A 23006-nucleotide genomic window follows, 5' to 3' on the forward strand; every position below is an offset into this window, starting at 1 on the left:
GAACCTGTGGAACAATCAATGTTTATTTTTTTAAAGATTGGCACCTGAGTTAACAACTGTTGCCGATCTTTTTTTTACTCTCTACTTTTTTCTCCCCAAATCCCCCCAGTACATAGTTGTATATTTTAGTTGTGGGTCCTTCTAGTTGTGGCATGTGGGACGCCGCCTCAACAGGGCCTAGTGAGTGGTGCCACGTCCGTGCCCAGGATCCGAACCCTGGGCCACCAAAGCGGAGTGCGCGAGCTTAACCACTTGGCCACGGGGCTGGCCCCACAAACAATGTTTGTTTTAAGCTGTGATGCTATGAGGTGCTTGTTATGCAGCAACAGGTGACATACACTCTCCGACAGAAATCACGGACTACAAGCTGTTGTACCATTTTGCTACTGTAATAGAAGGAAACCACCAGAGCCCGGGCTCAACCTAGAGTCACGGAGGAAACGGGGTAAGAGTCAGGCACATCTGCGCCTCGCGGAGCGGCGAGCCCTACTGTCTGCAGCATCCCTTCCGGCGCTTACGTGCTCCAGGCACACCTGGAGGGAGCTGGCACTGCCACGGCGGCTGAAGAGCCGGGAGACCCGTCCCGCGGCACCTCGGCGCCTGCGCACTGCGCCCCTCGCGCTCCCAGGCGGCGCCGTTGCGCGCCGAGTCATCGATCGTGAGTCCCGGAGGTGCCCGGCTCGGCGCAGCCGCCCCTCTCCCGCCGGCGGGTGGGCTCCAGGGGGCGCCCTCAGGAGCGCGGCGGAGCGCTCGGGTTCCAGAGACCCGCTAGCCGGACGGCCGCCGTAGCGGGGCCTTCTCCCGGTGACGTCTCAGCACCCCCCACAGCTCCGGGAGCCGCCGCCGCCGGGTCCAGGCCCCGGGGCCCTCCCGCCGCCATGAAGCTGCGCGTCAGGCTTCAGAAGCGGACCTGGCCTCTGGAGATGCCCGAAGCGGAGCCGACGCTGGGGCAGCTGCGCGCGCACCTGAGCCAGGCCCTGCTGCCCACCTGGGGGTACAGGTAGGCGACCGCGGCGGGTGCGCCTCGGGGCCCAGGGGGTGGGGAGGGCGGGTGGCGCGGGCCCGCCCCGGGCCGTCACGTGAGGCGGGCCGGGCCCCGGGGACTGTGACGCGCAGGCCGGCGGGGAGCGGGCGCGGGGCTGTGGTCGCCGGGGGCCCGGCTCGCAGAGAAGATGGCCCGGCGCGCGGGAGACTCGGTTCCCGTCCAGGGTGAGCCGCCCCCTCCGTGTTTGCAGGAAGGGAACCCAGGGGTAGGCAGGGATGCGCCGTCCTCGCGCCCTTTAAACGTCAAGTGGGCAATGACGGGCTTGGCTGGGCTTAGGGATTGAAGTTTACCATCTCCAGCAGTTGGAGCATTTCCGGGGAAAAGTTTGGAAAGTGCTGGAAGGAGTTAGAAAGCGGCCCTCTATTCGAGGCCCCCCGTAACTGGTACCGCTGCGGTCTTAAGAGTCGTGGAGTGGTGACGGGCAGGGCGCCGCGGGGACCCTGACCCACCCGCTGCAAAGTTTTCGTGTGTTGGCGTGTTTCAGATCTTTTTATTTTCCTGGGCGAGATGATGCTCTTTTGCTAAAACTAAGGTCAACGTTGGCCTTAGGTGTTGACCCTGAAGAGCTTGCAGTTTGGGAGCAGTGACGTTGAGAAATAAAGGATCACGTTCTGTTATTAATTTATGGGTCCGCAGATGAGGCTGCTTTGTTCCACCGAGGGCATCTTCTGGGGACGATAATCTGGGAGTTAGAGGGACGAAAGTAAGGGTGGTCCTCTTCAAATATTCAGCTGTCGAACTTGGAATTTGAATGTGCCAAAAATTGAAAATGTTCGCTGGGGTTTTTTTAGGTGAATTCTTCAATAGAAAACCTTTCTGTTAATTAAGTGGCTCCTTTTCTAAATTAATTTTAGGGAATTAAGTAAAATGACGCTATGTTATGAACTTCTTATTCTTTCATTTTTGAGGTTAAGGCATTGTTGCGTTAAAAGTAAGCCCGTTTGGTATTGACATAACTCCTTTTAAACATTATATTAAGTGACGTGCCTATTGTTATTTCTTGGTATTAAACATAAGTGTTCTGCATACTGACATCTTTACCCCACCACAGATTTTTCCAAAATAACTTCTCTTTTTAAAATATTTTCATATATATGTGTGTATATTTTATTAGTATTATTTTTTAATCAGGTGGGACAGTCTTGAAAGGATGTGAAACCCAGTATGACTCTATTTATCCAAGAACTCAAGTTAGTTTCTCTTTCAGGTTTGTTTTTACAGTTGAGGCTGGTTAACTGGAAGGAATGTAAGCTTCAGCTTGTGAAAGGAAATTTTATTCTTCTGAAAGTATGTTCATTTTAGAATAAATTGGCAGTTTTAAAATGTGTCCGTATGACATTATTATTTTTAAAGTTTCTTTGCTGAGCAAGTGGATCTGGGGTTGCTGTCAAATATTTTTAAAAGTCCTGAAGTTTCTAGGATGGCATTTCCTGATGAACTTAATTGTTTTTTCACTTTTTCAGAAAACAGAACAATTTTTTAACCTCTCTCTTGGAAAACCATATATTGCTTTAGAAATAGCGCTTTCCTTTTTCTAAAGGGGAGGAAAGGCCAACATTTTTATTAAGCAGACGATTCTCTTTGCATCTTCTATAAAGTAGATATTTGAGCGAACATTGTACTTGATACCGTTAAAAAAACAACCTTTCGCTGTGACAAATGATCCATAAACACACAGTTCATTCGAGATGCTTTTTCTTTTTTTCTGCTGAAGTTGGGATGGTGTTTTTTCTGGGTAGCTGGCAGATTTTCAACCTGTATCAAAGCGTTTTTTAAAAGATTTAATTTAATTAATTTTTTATTGGGTAACATTGGTGTATAATATTATATAAATTTCAGGTGTACATCAGTATATTTCGATTTCTCTGTAGATTACATCATGTTTACCACGCAAAGACTAATTACCATCCATCACCATTGTTATCAAAGTATTTGAAAACAGAAGCATAGGTACTTCTTTTCTAATAAGCAGGAGTAGTTTCTAAAACTTTAATAATTTCCTTACCAAAGACACTTTAATTGGCAAGAAAAATGTATTTACATGTGAGAGGAAAACAGTTGAATTATTTCGAGCACTTTTGAAAATGCACCATTGTAAAAAAGAATAAGCAGAATATGATTTTCAAAAGACTCTTCCTTTGTTAGCTGCGAAAAGTTAATGAAGTCAGCATTGCTGAGTGTAAATATTCTTTAAATTGTTCTACAATGGTTTGTTAATTAATCCTCACCACTGTGTAATGAATTAATGGTTATTTTTTCAAGGTCAGATAATCTGTGATGCAGAAGGATGGGAGTTCATTGCTTCGGGCTAATTGGAGCTCTTAGCTTGGTTAGCAGTGGGTTTTTAGATTTGTGTTGTCTTCCATGGAAAAGACATCATAACTGATCGTCACTAAGAAGGGTGAACTTGAACTTATCAGTAGGAGGGATGAATTTCTATTCATCTGTATACACTCATCTAGCTGTTTGTGATTATGAATATTCATTGAGGACATGGCTCTCATATTTTGGAACCAACATAAGTGAACTGCCTGTAAGGAGATCGAATAGGTAGCCCTGATTTCAGTCTCATCTTGATCTTGCCGACTGATGTTTGTTGGTTGCGTTTATTCCACAGATACTTTTATTTGCCAAGTGCTGGAGATACAGTTTTGAAAACTAGACAGACAAGATACCTGATCTTATGAAACTTAAATTCTAATGGTAGGGGTGGGGGAGAGAGATGATAAACAAGTATGATATTTTTCAAATAGTAGAATTATAATAAAATAAGACATGAGAATAGAATAGAGTGCTGGAGGCTGGATGGAAGGCAGTTCTGAAGAGGTGACATTTGAGTTGAGACCTGATTGATGAGAAGGAGTCAGTCATTTGAAGATCTGGGAGATCACATGTAGAGGCCCAAAGGCTGCGATGAGGTTCATCTGTTCTTAAGAACGGATGGAAAGCTCATAGGAATAGAGAAGAGCGAGTGAGAGGATAGATGGCGCAAGGTGGGTAAGGTAGGAGAAGTGGGTAGGGGTCAGATGTTGGGCTTTCAAGGCGGTGCTAAGGATTCTGTTCCAAGTTCGGAGAGAAGCTGTTGGAGAATTTTCAGCAGAGGAATGATGTGATACCACTTATATTTTAAGAAGACTATATTTCATTGACTCTCAGTTGCTGTCAGTCTTAAGATGCACACTGTTTCATGTAACAATAAATGAAAAAATGCTGTCAGTTAAGCTATGATAATATCATTGATTTTAAGAAGCATCTCTGTTTCAAAGATGTTAAAATATAAAAAATTAGATTAGATTTGATGAAAACATGGATTAATGATGCAGAATTACTGTATCCTATCCCCCAGGCTAGAATTTTAGCCATTAGAAATCTATAACCTAGTAGCATTCGGTGATAAGAATGAATAATTTTGATAGTCTTTCCAAAACTTGGGCTACCTTCTAATTTTTGTTTTGTTTTATTTTCATAACTTAGTTTTTCTAGGGTCATACTGTGTACCTTATTTATGTTCCGAATATATTACTGAGGGTAATGGTAATAGGTAGCTCTTACCATCCTTATCCATCTTTCTTGGCAGTTCTGATACCCGGTTTGCAATTACATTGAACAACAAGGATGCCCTCACTGGAGATGAAGAGACCTTGGCTTCATATGGGATTGTTTCTGGGGACTTGATATGTTTGATTCTTGAAGATGCCATTCCAGCACCTAATTTACCTTCATCCACAGATTCAGAGCATTCCTCACTCCAGAATAATGACCAACCCTCTTTGGCCGCCAGCTCCAGTCAGTCCAGCGTACAGGATGAACAACTGAGTGATTCATTCCAAGGACAGGCAGCCCAATCTGATGTCTGGGGTGATGACAGTATGGTGAGTATTAATATCTAGACAAGAAATAGGGTAGTGGGTAAATCATACTGAACACCTTGGATGAATTCTGTACCAGTCAGGAAAATTGTCATCAGTAGATTGCAGATTATATTCTTATAGAATTTTTTTTAAACTACTAAATGCCTGGACCAATATTGGGCTGACATTGAAGAACCCAGTTTTTACCTATTTATTTTGTTCAGACACTCACTCCTTCAAAAAAATTATCCTTTGGCTTCTGTTGTTGCCTCTAACCTCATGATTCCCAGCTTTGCTTTTCTGATCTACCCAACTCATTAAGGCTCTGTGTAGTCCAGTTATTTGCAAATGATTTGCAGGATATGTATACCAGGATTTAAAAATGCCAACATAAATTTGAAAATATATGCACTGATGTTCTCTTCTTCCCAAACCAGCTGCCCTCTCTTGTCAGTGGCACTGCTTTTTTCCTGAGCTTAAAACCTTGGAGTGATTTTTGACTCCTTACATCCAACCCCTTAACAAGCCCTGTCAGTTTTTCCTTTCCATTCCAGGCTTCCAGTGTCTGTTCTTCAGTCTGCTTTCTAGCTTCATCATCTTCCTACACGTCTTTTATTGTGTTGTTCCCTTGCTTTTTAGTAACTCTGTCATAGATACACCTCCGCTCATAATTTTTGAACTGAAAAAGACCAAATATCTTTAATTCAACCCTGTCATGTTACAGAGGAGGAAAATGGTGTCTCTCCTCCTGTACCTAGTTTTTAAGGCTTTCTGAGAACTTGCCCTACAGCCTTCCCAGGGCTGGTTTCTGTTCTGCCCTCCTGTGCACTATCATCTCTAGTCAGACCAGACGCCCTGTCGTTCTCCCTCTACCCGCCAGGACGTTCACACGCGTGCGTGTGCGCACACAACCTTGTGGCTGCTTCAAGTCCTTGCCGTTCACCCAGCCTGGAGTCCACTGCCTTTCCTCCCTCTCCTGTCTGTATCTCTGCCCACCTTCCAAGGCCCTGCCAACCACAGCCCAATAATTTTCCTTAATTTCTTTGTGTTAATTGTCTTTATTGCCTTATAAACACCTCATATTTATTATCCTGCCTTTTGATTTCTTGTATGGCACAAATGGTCACTTTTATTACTTCTTTTTTGATGCCAATACATATGCCCTCTTGTTAATTGTTTTGTGTGTGTATACTTATCACTTCAACTTGATTTTTCTTGCAGACCTTATACATTTATGAATATGAATATTCTTAGTGCCAATTATGGCATTAAGTGTAGACAGATACTAAAAATACTTTTGAGCAGATTGGTAAATTATGAAAATTATCTATGTCCAGAGTTTTAGTGATAGTACCCAGAGAGATTAAGCAAGTTAAAAAAAAGTTTTACAAAACTCAAAATATTTTTATGACTTTTTAAAGAAATTATTAGGTATGTCTGTGTTTCTATCTCATAGAGGTAATCTAGGGAATGAGTAAGAATATTTGACCACATATTTAAATTACGTTTCTGAATTTTTTTTTGCTGATAGACTCATTCAGAAATTCTGGTAGAAGGGCCCATTCCCTTTATTTCTGTGTACTGTTAAAATTGTCCAATAAGATGGAACTTTTCTTAGTATATGTGATAGTTACTTTGCTAGTTTCCTCTTGGAAAGTTTTGAGAAATTAATATTGCCTCAAGTTAGTAATTTCCATTCCAAAAGCATGTTGTTTGGTATTCTAAGACTTGTATAGGGTGACTGTAAAATCTTAGTGTGGAAACTGAGCTGGAAATCTCATAAATAATGCTTTAAGTACTTGAAACAGTACGATCTGCTAATTAAATGTAGAAGAGAGCATTAGAAAAGGAAAATGGGTGTGGCAAACTTGAAACAATAGGAAAATTTTACTCTTCTAATTAAATGTAAGTTAATTTTCTTGTTTCATTATATTTGGGAATTCATCTAGTACCTGTTGAGTCTTTAGTGAGAAACAGGGATAACATAATATCAGACCCATGTATTAGCTCTGAACTGCATTTCACTCGCTTGTTCCAGGCATTTGTAAATGACATATGGTCAATGATCTGTTTAGAGAGGTGGTGCCAAACCTTTCCTTTCGTTTCAACGTGTGTGAAGATGATAAATAATTGTATCATATCAGAATGGCTCAGAGAATGTCAGTGGTTCTCGTGGAGTGGGAGTAAGGTTTGATAAGCTCACCAGGGCATCCTGATATCTTCCCCTCATGTCATTATCAGTTTAGGCGAACCCTTTTTTATGTTTTTTCCACGTATATTCTCTCCCGCATAACTGTCAGTAAGTAGTAAATGGCCAAAAGTTAGGCATAATAGATAGGTAAGAAGCAATGAGCCTGAATTCTCTGTGATTTAGTCAGTTGCTGTGTGGTTTTAGTAAGTAGTTTCTGTTTGCTAAGGAATGTGATGGAGCCTCTTTTAGGCAGTGTGAATTGTTGTTGGCCTCTAGTTTCTAACATCAATTTGAATCTTTCCTCTAAGCCAGCAGGCTCAGGTCCTCAGGGGTTGTGGAAGAACAGCCTCCTGCTCCCTGGCAGTTCCCCCCTTTCTCTCATACTGTGCAATTTTAATTTCCTCTGCCCCTTCTTTAATGGAAATATGAACTTAAAAAGAAGAAGCATGTCCTTTGCCTTAAGAATTGAGCTAGCACATGCCTAAGAAACAGACTTTGTGAACAAAATTAACACAGGCGACTCAGACGCATTGCAGCAGTGTGTCATGTCTAAAAGCCCTGGACTGCGAGTCTGGAGGCCTTGGTTCATTTCAGTCTTTTAGTAGCTAGTAACCTTGATTATGCTGTTCAATCTGAGTCGTAACTACAGCATGTATAAAAAGGCAACATCGTCTGTCGTGCCTGTTTTATAGAATTTTTGTATGGTGCAAATGAGAAAAGATTCAAAAACAAAAACATTATGAAGTTGTAAGATATTATCCTTAAGCATTTGTTCAACTAACAGTTATTCAGTACTTCCTATGTGCCAGGTACAGTACTGGGGTTACAGAAATGGTGACACACAGTCTCTTCCTTTCTAAGCTTGCGGTGATGGTGGGCTGTAGAAGTGGAGTAGGAAAACTGCAGTACAGTGTGACCAAGCGCAACAGTCGAGGCCTTTGCAAGGCAGAGTGGTAGTCTGTGTGACCTCTGGAAGGGTGGGGAATACTAGAGTGGAGAGGAAGCGACTAGCAGAAAGTGCACTTGATGCAGAGTTAGGGATCAGGTCATGGAGGGCCTCGTATGCTAAGCAGTTTAGGAGTTTGGACTTTATTTTGTAGGCCTGCAGTTCTCAGTGTGTCCTCTAGGAAAAACTTGTTTCGTGAGATTATAAGTAAGTGTTAAGGGGATACTGAGTGTTGAGGGAAGAGGATAGTGTTTCTTGGCTGAACGTTATGCACACTTATTATTATTATGGGATTTCTTAGAGCTTTATATGCCAAAATGTATTTTGTGAATATGGAGGGTGAGGTTAGGTGGCTGTAGCATGTAGCATTTTCCAAACTTATTTGAGTGTAGACCACTTTTTTCCTGAGAACATCTAGGGTCACATTCTAAAGCATGATTTAGGGAAATGCTGCTGTCTGCATTGGGGAAATAGGGGCAAATTTTAAGCTTGGACATAGGACATAATTGGATTCTTAATTGTTAAAAAACTGGCAGCAGTGGGTGGAATATATTGGAAGACAAGAAAGTGGAGTCGGGGATACTTGGGGAGGCTGTTGCTGGAAGTCAGGAGATAAATGAGTCTGAAGGAGCCCCTTCCTAAGCCAAGGGAAGGGCTGGATTTTAGATGGATTTAGGAGATAGATTCAGTGCAAGTTTGAAGACTGATCAGATTGGGGGTGGGGTTTAGTAAGGTAGAGGGAGGAGTGTAGGATGATTTCCAGGTTTTGGGCATATCAGCCAGGATTAATGGAGATAAGGAATTCTGGATGGAGGAGTAGATTACAGGCTTACTTATTTAGGAGGACTTGCTTAAAATGTCTCCCATTTCTGAACCCAATAATGGGCTTTGGCTTTGAGCACCAATCTCAGTTCACTTTAGGATACAAAATATACTGTGTAAAAATAAAAGTCTACTTAATGAATTCATTGTTTTGTTATCCTTTTTAGTTGGGGCCTAGTCAAAATTTTGAAGCTGAGTCAATTCAAGATGTTGTGGACACGGAAGAAGGCACAGGTTTCTATCCCTCAGAACCAATGCTCTGCAGCGAATCAGCGGAAGGACAGGTGCCACATTCATTAGAGACCCTCTACCAGTCAGCGGACTGCTCTGATCCCAATGATGCCTTGATAGTATCCTTACATCTGCTCATGTTGGAGTCGGGTTACATACCTCAGGTAAGACTACAAGCAGAACAAACATCTTGTTGGGGTTTAAGTTTCCCATTGGGAAAGGGGCTATATCAATAAACATCACTCGGGCGTTGTGCTATTCTAGATTTCTTCATTAAATGTGGTTAGGTATTAAATGGAATGTGCTGAACTCAGTGGTGGGCATACAGTAGGCAATCAGTAAATGTTTCCTTCTCTCTTTCTGTTCTTTTTTTCTCCTTCATAAAGACAGAAGATTATATATGAAGATATGGAGATAAATGTGGTCAGCAGTGTGGATTGGGCATGGCTAGATAGATGGCTCACTAGGTTATTTTTTATGTTAATGGCTCTATGAATCCCAGAAAGTTAATAAGATGCAGTTTGGAAGAGGGACATTGCTCTTATGCTGTCGTTGCTTACCTTCATTCATTCATTCTCCATTTGATGACTATCTACCAATGTCACGTGCAGTGCTTTGTCTGTGCCCTCAGGTTGCTGATGGTCCAAGAGTGGGAGAGAGAAAGTAAACAAACCATTATGCTATATTGGTTAAATCCTAGGAGAGACATATACAAATATAGGATGCCAGAGATTCACAGAGAACATTTAGAGTAGAGTTTCTCAGACTTTATTGTGCACAAGAATACCTGGCGCTCTTATTAAAATGCAGACTCTGTTATAAGCCTAGAGGGGAGCCTGCAATTCTGCATACTTCCACACAGTAGTCATGCTGCTGGTCTGTGGGTCATGTTATGAGTAACAAAGGTGTAGAGTAATTCATTGACCATTGAACACCTGCAGCGTGCCATGCGCTGAGCCAGGAATCAGGATGAGTCCGTAAGTTGAGAGAAACAAAAAGAAAATTATGATGTGTTATGGTAAATAACATAATAGAAGTATGCAACATTAGAAATACGAACAGAATGTTAGGGGATAAAGGAGAGGGAATGAGAAACAGGATTTTTTTGGAAAAAGGCTTCACAAAGGAAGTGATATTTGAGCTGGGGTCTTGAATAATGATATGGCTTTGCTAGGCACAGAAGTATCTTTGAAGAAAGAAATCGGTCCCTATCTCTGATGTTATTTTATCTATTTGAAGAAAAATTTTGATGGAGGATAATATATTGTAACATTTTTCTATCAAAATTTTATTAATACAATATTAATGATTTGATAAATTTTATTAAGGGAACTTTATGGAATGCTTATTTCTCGATAAGTTAGAGGCCTCTTGGATTTTTAATCTTTTTGGGAGTAACACCTTTATTATCTGTTTCCCTTTCATTTCGTTGCCCAGGGGACTGAAGCCAAGGCTGTGTCCATGCCAGAGAACTGGAGGTCAGGCGGTGTGTATAAGCTGCAGTACACGCATCCTCTCTGCGAGGGTGGCTCTGCTGCCCTCACCTGTGTGCCTTTGGGAAACCTGATCGTGATCAATGGTAAGTGGATGGCATAGTTACGGGTGTTAGTTTGCGACTACTTAACGTGTTTCTCCCTGAAGGTTTTATAGCCACTTCCGTGGTTGGCTATCATGATGTAGTTACGAGTCTTCTCAACTTTGCGTAATCCCTAGTCCACTGATAACAGAAGTCTGAAAGATTATAGAATACGAGGTTGATGTTTAGGTAAGCATCCTTCACTCTTGGGGCAGCCACACTCTGTTGCTGTCTTAACTTTGTGACTGTTTTGCTTTAGGGGGAGTTGTGATAATAGTGAGATGAGTCTATTACATATGAACTCTTTTTTTTTCTTTTAAAGATTTTATTTTTCCTTTTTCTCCCCAAAGCCCCCTGGTACATAGTTGTGTATTTTTAGTTGTGGGTCCTTCTAGTTGTGGCATGTGGCATGCTGCCTCAGCATGGCTTGATGAGCAGTGCTGTGTCTGTGCCCAGGATCTGAACCAGTGGAACCCTGGACCACCGAAGCAGAGCGTGTGAACTTAACCACTCGGCCACGGAGCCAGCCCCTGTATGAACTCTTTGAAGAACACTTTTTCTTTATGTCTGTGGATGGCTTTTTTATTTATTTATTTTTTGGTGAGGAAGATTGGCCTTGAGCTAACATCTGTGCCAGTCTTCCTCTACTTTGTATGTGGGATACTGCCACAGCGTGGCTTGATGAGCAGTGTGTAGGTCCATGCCCGGGATCTGAACCTGTGAACCCTGGGCCACAGACTTAACCACTACGCCCCTGGGCCAGCCCCTGTTTTTTGTCTTTTTGACTGAGGTCTCAGACTAAGAGTGGTAAGAGGTGAGATTGAGCTGGGGTCTCTTTTTACCCCGTTTGGCGTCTCTGAGCAGTAATGCATAGAGACACTGCGAATGGTTCTGAGGCCTTAGAATGTGTTTTATTCCTGCCCTTCCTCCCTCCCCCACCCCCGAGAAAGTCACTCTGCGTAGAGTTTCTTTTTCTAGTTTTCCCCTTTATATTAAGAAATTTCACTGGGATAGCAATCCTTTCCATTTTTGTATTTCATTTTAGCTCAGATGCTACCCAGAGGTCCATACCAACTACCGGCGGTCTGTGTATTGAATAGTCTCGTCATCACACATCCTGGAGATCCATTTGAGTGACGAGAATTTTTGCTCCGTTTTGATTTTGGGTTTATCCTTTTAGCTAGATGGGAGGCACTGCATGCTCTGCCTCGGCTCCGTGGTTTTCAGCATGTTCTGCAGCCCCTGGTTTCTGCTGTGAGGGAAGCAAGGAGGAGCCTTAGTAAAACCCCTGTCGCCACTTAAACCTTGAGCAGCATATGTTTGTCTCTTTCATTTATTGAAGTTCCTTGTAAGATTTTGTTTGAAAAATGTTTTTTTCCTGCTAAAATTTATTTCGAAAGCCACTGACTTACGCTGTCTTGATCTTTGAAATGAAAGATAGTTCTAGGGGCCGTCCCGGTGGTGCAGTGGTTAAGTGCCCACGTTCCTCTTTGGCGGCCTGGGGTTCGTCAGTTCGGATCCCTGGCGCAGACATGGTGCCGCTTGTCAAGCCATGCTGTGGTAGGCGTCCCACATAGAAAGTAGAGGAAGATGGGCACAGTGGTTAGCTCAGGGCCAGTCTTCCTCAGCAAAAAGAGAGAGATTGGCAGCAGTTAGCTCAGGGCTAATCTTCCTCCAAAAAAAAAAAAAAGATCTAGGTCCCTATTATGTAATTTCTGCTATTTCCTTTTAATCACTAGATTCTTTGAAATGTTATTTAAAAGTCTCAAGATTTCAGCTTTCATGGCTTTGGTGGTATTCCACATTTGTCAGGACATTTCTATCTGATGGCACTAGGACCTAGCAACTTCCCTAGAATTGTTCCCTAGCAACAATACATCACAATCAGCAAATGTAACTTTTAGTTGGTCATTCTTATACACAGAGGGTCAACAGTTTCTGCCTTCATCTGATCATTCTACATCACTTCATAACTTGCAAGGTTGAAGTCACCAAATAGTAGATGTGAGGTGGTAATTTTGCCTCAATTTCTTATAAAGGCACTCTAACAACATGTTTACTAGTTTCAGGATACTTAAAGAAAATAACTGCTAAATGTCTTGGTGATTTCTCAGCTTCTGATATGTTGTTCCCTTGGTCCTGCTATTTTTGGCAAATCAGCTGCTTGCAGACTTGCATGGCAGACAGCCATTCCAGGCTTGATTCTTTGAAAAGGAGCAGTGTGTCCTTAAATCTTTCTTTCACCCCACACATCCTGCCCAGTGCACATATGCAAGAGCACATCACTGGCTCTTTCATGGAATGAGATGAAGTGCGCCTTTGTGTATATGAATAAAATTGAACCCTCTGGTGATGTCAAGAGTATTGGTCCTTCAGGTCTAGAGAGAGAGGATGCTGTGAAAACTAGCAGGATTCTTTTAATAAACAAGGGAAGACTCATTGCCAAAGGTTAAATAAAAAATAAATGGAATTTTTAGTGACCTCATTAGCTATAAAGATTTTATTGTGTTCAACTGTCTCCTATTAACCTTGTTGCATAGCTTTCGGTTAGTAATAAGGTCCTGTTGGTAATATGTAGTGGATTTTATATAAATGCTCACTGTAGTGTTTTTTTGTTTTTTTTTTTTTGGAGGAAGATTAGCCCTAAGCTAACTACTTCCAGTCCTCCTCTTTTTACTGAGGAAGACTGGCCCTGAGCTAACATCTGTGCCTATCTTCCTCTGCTTTCTATGTGGGACGCCTACCACAGCATGGCTTGCCAAGTGGTACCATGTCTGTACCTGGGATCCGAATCAGTGAACCCTGGGCTGCTGAAGCAGAACGTGCGCACTTAACCGCTGTGCCACCGGGCTGGCCCCATCACTGTAGTTTTTAAGGTGGTGTTTCAGAGTAATTTTACTTCATGCGATGGCTAGTTTATACTTTGGACTTACTGTGAGGGAAGGCAGTAGATATTGAGCAGTTTGTTTTGTATAATGTGTCCTTTGTATGTTGGGGACAAGGAAATGCAAACCCATTCTTAAAAACAAAGGCAATTGATGAAGTGACAAAACTTTTTCATCATTTTTCTTCTGCTTATTTACAGCTACACTGAAAATCAACAGTGAGATTAGAAGTGTGAAAAGATTGCAGCTGCTGCCAGCATCTTTTATTTGCAAAGAGGAACTAGGTAATATAACCATGATTTAACTTTTGGGGTGAAGCTTTGAGAGGTTCACTTAAAAAAAAACAACTGAAAGGTAATACTCAAAAGACTGAAGATTTCTGAATGAGATTAAAGCAAGTACAAGACAATGTTGCAGAGTTTCTGTTTCTTTCCTGTTTTTCTTAGGGTCTTGGAGTGCTGAATTATGTTTCTACTGCAATTATGGAATGACACTATGGAAAATAATGCATTGCACACTATTGATGCTTTATCGTTTCTGAATTAATCTTTGTGGGTTTTCCTAGCATTGTATTTAACCAACATGGAGAAGATGTGTGTTTTGTGGAAACCATACAGTCCAACTTCATTATTGAAGATTATTGGAGGAAAAACTGCACTCAGAATGTTTGCTTAAACCTATATAAACTTGGTTGCTATTTGATGCAGATTGGAACTTTACCAAAAGTTTGCATTCCAAGCATGGTTTTGCTTCTATTCTGTGAAATTGTTAATAGATACAAAGAAGGCAAGTTTTCTTTTTTCTTTTTTCAGTTAAGCCCAAAGTCTCCGAGGCTGGCAGGTGGTTCCAGGGGAAGCGAGGGGGTAGAGAGGGACTAACAGCTTCTAAGTGCTTGTTTCGTGCTGGACGTGTGCCTTTACAGTTGCTACTCCACTTCATCCTCTGAGTAAACTAAGGAGGGTGGTGTGGCATGGTGGGGAGAGGGCGTTTACAGCAAGATCTTTTAAGGGAAGCTGCCTAGATCTAGACCTTTGCTTTGAAGGCCTGGAGACTTCCCCTTGTCAGTTCCCATGGAGATCAGTCCCTGAGAGACTAACCCTGATAGGAAAAGGAGACGGCAGAATGCATACTTAGGATGGTCTCTGAGCATTTACTGTCATACTAGACCAGTGTTTCTCACCTTTTTTTCATTATCAATCCCCTAAGGAGCCTTTGTATATGTTTTTCCCCCAATCATTCTCCTCCGTGATATTTTGACACCATAGACATACTGTATATTTGTTTGTATACACTGGCCCTTAGGAGCGACACAAATCAATGTAATAGCTGGAGGTTTTTCCCCCAAGAACCAATTTTTGCCCTATCTGGGGTATTATTACCCCTGTTGAGAATGCATGAAGTAGACTGATAAATCTGTAAAGAGGGTCTTACCTTTAGGATCAGGAAAACTTGAAATTTGTTGGAACTGAGTATTCATCTCCATGCTAGGGAGCACCTTGCTACGGGAAGTGGAAATAGTCTACATGTTATAGCACTGGAGGTTGTTATGCCCATTTTATAGATGAGGAAACAGGTCTAGAGGGGGTTAAATTACTTTAAGGTTACAGAGCTAATAAATGGTAGAATTTAGCATTGGAATAGATTGGACTCCTAGGCCTGTTTTTTAAAAACAACTTTTATAGGAATGTAGCTCAGATTTGTGTTCTTTATCTGGTTTCTGTTAAATAAGGAAGCGGGAAAGGGGAGGAAGAAAGTTAATTCTGTTATAGGTTTATGGACTAAATTAATATAGTATTTTTAATATAGTACTGCTCATTTGACAAGTCATTTTAATTTTTACTGTGGCTTATAGGATAGTACCTAGTACATACTAGGTACTGTTATTTATCCTTTTATTTATAAGTTCCTAATTACTTTTATAATAGGTCACTGGAGGAAAAAATTTGTTTAAAGAAAATGTTTTCACACTTGAAAAAAGGCCATGAACCAAAATGATTTTTAAAATATCTTGATATTTGATTTCAACTCAAAATTGTAGTTCATGCAACAGAGATTTAGAGTTTAGCTGCATATCTTTTTTTATTATCAATCAAGTTATAATGAGTGTTTTATTTATTCTGGATAGTGAAATACGTAAGTATGGAATGGGGAGGGAGCAAGCATGAACTGATTATCTACTCGTATAGTAGGCACTGTGCGTGGAGCTTTAAATTTTAACCACTCTTCTCTGGTGCACTGGTGGTGTCTCCTTTAAACAGGTGAGCAAACAGGTGTGGGTCACAGGGTTCAAGGTTATACACTTGGTAAATAGATAGGAAAACTGAAGTGGGAACTTCAGGTGCAGTTTGACAGTGCTTCCCATGCTGTAATGTACATGTCAGTCACCTGAGGATCTTGTTAAAATGCGGGTTTGATTAAGTAGGTCTCTGGTAGGGCCTGAGAGTCAATAGTTCTAAACAGTTCCCAGGTGATGTCGCTTGTAGTGATCCATGGACCACACTGTGTAGCAGCTTAGAGGCTAAAACAAGTGCTCTGGAGCCAGACTTAGGTTTGTATCCTGCCCTGCCACTTACTGTGAGACCTTGGACGGGCTCTTGCTACCTTGTCCTGTTTTTAAATGGGGATAATAGTATTTCTCTCTTACTTGGGGAGAACTGCTGATTTGAAAGAAAGCTTGAAAAATGCGTGACAGAGATGCTGATACATAGTCATCATGTGATAAATACTATTATTATTCTGCTCGGATCTGAGCTCCACAAGAGCAGTTCCCCACTGTACCCCCATTGCCCAGGAAAGATTCGTAAATATTCAGTAAATCTTTGTTGGGTGTGTGAATCTCACACCACAGTTTTTCCTACCGTAATTGTAGCCTATGAGCTATATAGGTTGGGTACAGCTCTATTAATTTGATGATATGGGATTTTTATTTTTTAAATGTTTTTGGAGTTGGAAACTGCTTTGTTTTATTTCTTTTGTTAATTTTTTAAAAATTTGTTTTACTTTTTTTATCAAGGTAACATTGCTTTATAACATTACATAAATTGCAGATGTATAGCATTGTATTTCAATTTCTTTGTAGATTGCATCATTTTCACTACCCAAAGACTATTATCCATCCCCATACACGTACCTAATCACCCCTTTCGCCCTCCTTTCTCCCTGCTTCCCCTCTGGTAACCACCTATCCAATCTCTGTCTCTTATGTGTTTGTTGTTTTTATCTTCTACTTATGAGTGAGATCATACAGTATTTGACTTTCTCTCTCTGACTTATTTCACTTAGCATTATACCCTCAAAGTCCATGCATGTTGTCACAAATGGCAAGATTGCATCTGTTTTTTTATGGCTTAGCAGTATTCCATTGTGTATATATACCACATTTTCTTTAGCCATTCATCCCTTAATGGGCACTTAGGTTGCTTCCAAGTCTTTAGTTCATGTCTGTCTATGTAGGAATTATTTGTGAAAATTTATTTACTGCTTTGATTTGGTTTGGCAGAAGTAGAGGACACCATTTCAGATTTTTCCACTTGATTCTGTGTTTTGATTTTTTATTTTAAAAAATATTCTAGGGGAAAATGTAGCCAAGATATACAAAGATCTTCAGAAGCTCTCACGTCTCTTCAAAGACCAGCTGGTGTACCCGCTTCTGGCTTTTACCCGACAAGGTGAGAGGTGATAAACTGTTACAGGTTGAATGGCTAGAACAAACAGTAAGTTTATGTACTGTGCTCGTCACTTTATGACATCCGACTCTTTCCTCTTTTCTCCTTCTAGTGAAATTCTGCTCTTTTAAGAATAAGTTTAAATGTTAATTCCTTAAATATTATTCATTTCTGCTTTATATTTCCACAACATTTTATACGTATCTTTATTGTAGTTCATTTTCCAGTGTATCATAATTGTTGATATGACCTGTTTCCACCAAAGGTTATGAATACCTTGAAAGCAGGGAATATGTCTTACTCACTTTTGTGTTCTCATGGCCTTCCACAGGGGCTGGCCCATAATAGCTGTTCAATAAATACATAAGTAAATAATATAGAGGTTATAAATTGAGTAAGTTTTTTTTAAACAATATTTATTGGGGCTCTATGCTAGGTACTTTGGATATTTCACAGGCATTCTCATTTAATGCTAACAAATTTGAAGTAAATTTGATTTTGTAGGTGATGAAACTATAATTCAGTGAGTTTTATAATTCACTCAAGATCCTGATATTTGTCAACTCTCTCTTATCTGTGTTGTAGTTAAAAATATTTTAAAATTTGAGTGACTCGAAGTGGACATTTATTTCTTCTTCATGTACATATTTTGTGTGGAGGAGTAGTCCTTGTCCAAGATGTGTTCTTCTTGGGACAGAGGGAAAGGAGAGTCCATGGCCCAACCATGTGTTGGTTCTTAAATCTTCTGCTCAGAAATGATATGCCACTTCCACTCACATTCCACTGGACAAAACAAGTCAAAATGGCCAAGCCTGATGGTCGTGGGGTGGAGAAGTATAATTATAGGGTAGAAAATGATTGAGAATCATCATCCACCACAGTCCTTTAGCTGGCATATAATTTCCAGCTTCTGAATTTATCTACCTTCCTTTTTTTAGCCTGTTAGACATCAAATAATAGTAGTTGCTAACACTTGAGTGCTTATTATGTGCAAACATTATTCTAAGCACTCTACAGTCATGTGTCACCTAACAACAGGGATATTGTTCTGCGAAACACATCGTTAGGTGATTTCGTCATTGTGTGAACATCATAGAGTGTACTTATACGAACCTAGATAGTATAGCCTACTACACACCTAGGCTATATGGTACTGATCTTATGGGACCACTGTTGTATATGTGGCCCATTGTTGACCGAAACATGGTTATGCGGTACATGACTGTATATGTATTAACACATTTAATTCTCAACTCACTGAGGTAAGTAATATTATTAACCCATTTTAAAGATGAGGAAATTGAGTTAGAGTTTAAATAACTTGCCCCAGGGCACACAGCTAGTAAGTGGCAGCATTGGGAACCAATTATAAAAGCCAATGAATTACCCATTTTCCGAAGTTGAACGGAGAATTTTTTGTTGCTTTGAATATTGCTTGACACAAAAAGAGGCCATTGGCTAGTATGTAGAAATTGTCATAGTTAGTTATTCTGCATTAAAAAGTATTTGTCTTTCTACTAAAACGTAAAGGGAATAAGGGGCTTAGAGTTAGCAGTAGTGATGTAGTCACCCTGGGGTTGAATGTTCATTGTAGGTGACATATGCTTGAATAATTGAGACTGCCATCTAACCTGTCACCTCTTCAGAAAGGAACGAGTGGCGACTTTTGTTGGCTGTGGGGGCAACCAGATGTTCTTTACTCACTGCTGCCTGTTCTGTTTTTCCTTTTAGCACTGAACCTGCCAGATGTGTTTGGGTTGGTAGTCCTTCCATTGGAGCTGAAACTACGGATCTTCCGACTTTTGGATGTTCGTTCTGTCCTGTCTTTGTCTGCAGTTTGTCATGACCTCTTCATTGCTTCGAATGACCCACTTCTGTGGAGGTGTTTATATCTGCGGGATTTTCGAGGTGATTTCCCTGGTGACATATTAACAAGAAAAGGGCTCTTTGTTATTGAGGTCTTAATTACTCAGTTTGCCAAAAGTTTTCTGTTGCAGGCCTTTTTTTTTTTTTGAGTTGCAAATAATCGTAACATAGCTGTATTGTAAAGAGATTCTAAGCTTCATATATCCTGCCTATGTTCTAAAAACTCTCCCCATTCATCTTTGTATTTTCCATAACACAAATAGCTATTAGACCAAGTAGACTATTTCAGGATAGGAAAATGGAAGTAAGACAGGTTCGTTCTCTCTCTATAGATCATCCTTAGTATCTGACTTAGAAATCTGCTGCTTTTCTAAACTCCTTCCATGGTTGTGACCAGTGTGCAAGTTAGAGAGCCCCGCTCCACTGTGGCGTGCTGCTGGGGAAGCTATGTTTCTGTGTAGTCACATCTGCAGTGACCTGGCGATCATTGCAGCGGTGATGACGGTGGGACTTGGGGATGGGGAGAAGTTATCTAAAACGTGAGAGACCTTTGCCTTGTGTATCAGGATTTCCCGATACAAGGCTGGAAGCCTGATTGTGGAACTTAGTTTCTGCCACCACCATTTTACTATGTATCAACGTTCTTTTAAACTGTGGTTTGAACCTGGGGTGGGTCATGAAATCCATTTAATGGATCATTTAAAAAAAAAATCAGTATGGGTTTCATAAAATAGTAAACTTCTCTTTCAGTTACATATATGTAGGTATATACTGTGTTGCAATGTAAAATATTTGTGGTTCACATCAAAAAAGTTTGAATGATGGTGCATATATGATAACATAACCCCTATCAACTATAAAAATCTAGTGGGTAGATGCCCTTTTTTTTTCCTTAAATAAGAGTATCAAGTAGAATCATTTGGATTGTTAAAAACCTTTTTTTTCTTTTAAAACTTCAAAATTTAAGAAGTGTGAATGACCTGGTTTTCCCTTTTCTTCCTCCTTGATTCCTAAGTTTCACTTTATTCATGCCCCTGAGTCCAAAGTTTAAAATGTTGTTTTGTTCTAGGAGGCAGCAAGTGTCATCTCAAAAAATTTGAAAAAACTTAAAATGGAAAGACCAAATGACCAACAGTTATGGAAGAACTAACCCAAAGAAAACAGGCTGTGATAAAATACTCATAAAAGGAACAGATACCCTTTTCCACGTCTATTCACGTTCAGTTTAAAGTACAGCCTGCCTCTGCCCGTCTCCAGACTCTGGTCCTGAAGCTCGTTTGTAGTCCGAGTGTTCCGATTTTATCATGAATTTCCCTCTGGATGCAACCTTACCGGTCGGAACCTTTATAAATCTTCCTTTTGTGCCAGTGTAATAACTTGTAGAGAAGACGTCGCTACCTTTTATGCGAACTCTTCATTAGACTTAAAGTTGAAGGGGTTCTTCTTTCCTCATTTCACATATTTCAAGTAAATAAGTACATTAAAAAATACTTAGTCATGGTCATACTTCTGAAAGTCGAGTCATTCAGAACATGATTGAGAGAAAATAACCCAAATATGGAGAAAAGCCTCAAGTCAGCTTTACCTCCAGTAGTGACCAGACGTTCAGAAGTTGTCACCCAGTTTGGTGTAACATGAGCCTGGAGGTTAGAAGCAGCCGACACGCCTACTTGAGACTTGGGGTGGGGGGGATGTGGTGGGACAGTTAGTGCAGGGGGAGCAGCCTGTGGCCCTCTGCAGCCCTGAGGGAGTCACTGTTGAATTGCCACGGAGCACAGAACCTTGACGATTGCCCTCAGCCATCAAGAGGGCGTTCGAGTTAGGTTCAGGGAAGTCTAAATGATACAGTGCTGGTGAACAGATGATTCATCTTCCTCTTGTGCTTAATGCGTAAGTTTCAGTTTCCTGGGACAAAAGCAAACCTGCTGTTGAATGCTGGCTGAATGAAGCGTTTTTAAGTCCATATTTCTTGTTTTTCCTTTGTAGATAGTACTGTGAGAGTTCGAGACACAGATTGGAAAGAAGTAGGTATTTTTAAATATCAAGGCTAATTTTCATAGCTCAGAAATAACTAATGAATTAATACATTAAGAGCATATTTTCACTTTTATTATTATATAATGAAATCTGTTTTCATTAAGTTTGTTGCTAATTTTCAGTAAATGAAAATGTTTTCAAGTTTTACCTTCGACTTAGTCCTTACTTTCCTGTAATTACACAGGAAGAAAATCTTAACACAATGATTATTTTTCACTTTTACTTAATATAAAACATTCTCCGTTCTTCTTCTGTTGCAAAAAATTTTTGAGTTTTTTGCTGGAGTAGTCTGGCCGTTCAGCTAGTGAGAATAGCACATTATGAAAAGAATAAATACATTGTTATATTTGCAGATGCTTACTATCAAAGACATTGACAGGACTGAGAAAAACTTGGGACGAAGGACTAGAGAATAGTATTCAATGAAAGTCCTCAAATGTGTACGAAATACGCAGGATTGTTCTTTAGGAATATGTTCCATCCCCTAAAATAGGCATCTAATTTTTGTCGTTTAAATTGGGATCCATTGGGGACATAATTTAGGTGAAAAAGTGAATTTAAGTGCTGCCCCCTCAATACTGTAACTTTACATTTTGTGGCATGGTATTGTCAACAAATATTTAAATTTCCCACTTTCAAAAGAGGCTGATTTAAAATTGCTTATCAACTTGAGGGCTCTAGATTTTAGTCTTAAAAGTACATGTCACACAGTTATCCCTCCTTTGGATTTATCGTTACTCCAAATTGGCCATTGCTCAGTTGCGGTGTGATTAAAGAACAGAGTTAATTTGGCATTGTATTCAGAGCTATGACTTGATTCATGCAGATGGAAACTGGTCAGAGTTCTCTTCTGGGCCCTGGTTTCTTTGTTTGTTGCCTTTGTCATGTGAGAAAAGAAAAGTGTGGATAGATCTATACAGTGAAGGCAGACTGGAACTTCGGGGAAATATCCAATCACTTACCATATCTTGTTCTTGTTTTTCTACAGCTATACAAGAAGAGGCACAAACAAAGAAAAGAAGCTCAGAGAGGGCGGCATGTGATGTTCCTGCCATCGTCTCCCCACCCCCTTCCATTCTATCCCAACCCCTTGCACCCCAGGCCTTTTCCTCCCAGCTCTCTCCTTCCTCCAGGAATTATTGGTGGTGAATATGATGAAAGACTAACACTTCCCTATGTTGGGGACCCAATCAATTCACTCATCCCTGGGCCTGGGGAGACACCCAGCCAGTTCCCTCCACTCAGACCACGTTTTGATCCAATTGGCCCACTTCCAGGACCTAGCCCCATCTTGCCAGGGCGAGGTGGCCCCAGTGACAGATTTCCCTTCAGACCCAGCAGGGGTCGGTCAGCTGACAGCCGGCTACCATTCATGTAATTGATTCATGATGTCACTTCTGGAGCTTGTTTTGGTTTTGTGTTTTAAAGCTACGGATGTCATCTTGTTGGGGTGCTGATCCCTAGTGTTTTCTGCTTGTGGTGTTGAGAAATGCACTCAGAGAAGCTTTTCAGTAGATGTACTTAAAGCTCCAGGGGTGGCACGGCCCAAAGGTTACTGCATGATGAGGCTGGCCGGGGGATAGTTGGCTGCTGACTTCCCTCTGAATTCCCCTCTAGAATAAAGGTGGTTCACTGATGATGTTCTGTACCAGATTAAAAATAATTACGTGTAAATTACATGGCAGTCTTGATTTTTATTAGAGAAAGATATGTAATAAATATTCAGAACAGCTTCACAACGTTACTTGGACATTTCAGAATGATCAGAGAACCTATTCAGTGTCATCAGATTGTTGTGGGGGATTATTTTTAGTGGCACCCTTTCTTCAAATGAGATTGTTTGCAGAAGGCTGCTACATGAAATGAATAAAAGCAGAGCTGATTTGGTTAA

General features: G+C 40.8%; 2 protein-coding genes across 16 annotated transcripts in view; one reads left to right on the forward strand and one right to left on the reverse strand.

Moving 5' to 3' along the window:
* The window catches only part of BPIFC (BPI fold containing family C), a 53161-nt gene extending 52498 nt beyond the window's left edge, over positions 1–663 (reverse strand). For 4 of the 13 annotated variants that reach the window (XM_070599826.1, XM_070599832.1, XM_070599824.1 and 1 more), the window contains exon 1: positions 491–616. The gene's annotated coding sequence lies outside the window, so the exon portion shown is untranslated. Of the gene's footprint in view, positions 1–490 lie in introns of all 13 variants that reach the window. The other 9 variants (XM_070599827.1, XM_070599835.1, XM_070599828.1 and 6 more) reach the window with 5 other exon arrangements.
* On the forward strand, positions 634–22789 carry FBXO7 (F-box protein 7). 3 transcript variants are annotated; one of them, XR_011534609.1, is made up of 10 exons: positions 866–1000; positions 4623–4917; positions 9023–9250; positions 10524–10665; positions 13748–13831; positions 17120–17215; positions 18944–19120; positions 20148–20968; positions 21065–21102; positions 22104–22789. XR_011534609.1 is itself a non-coding variant. In XM_070599821.1 (9 exons), the coding sequence occupies exons 1-9, from the start codon at positions 879–881 to the stop codon at positions 22491–22493; spliced, it is 1572 nt and encodes a 523-aa protein (XP_070455922.1). In that variant the 5' UTR covers positions 634–878; the 3' UTR covers positions 22494–22789. The 3 variants fall into 3 exon arrangements, 2 of the variants coding, with proteins under 2 accessions (XP_070455922.1, XP_008521093.1); XM_070599821.1 differs by lacking the exon at positions 20148–20968 and having other exon boundaries at positions 634–1000; XM_008522871.2 differs by lacking the exons at positions 866–1000; positions 20148–20968 and adding an exon at positions 1064–1209 and having other exon boundaries at positions 4775–4917.
* The last annotated feature ends 217 nt before the right edge of the window (positions 22790–23006 follow it).

Source organism: Equus przewalskii, chromosome 29 (assembly GCF_037783145.1).
Source record: "Equus przewalskii isolate Varuska chromosome 29, EquPr2, whole genome shotgun sequence".
NCBI classification, from domain to species: domain Eukaryota; kingdom Metazoa; phylum Chordata; class Mammalia; order Perissodactyla; family Equidae; genus Equus; species Equus przewalskii.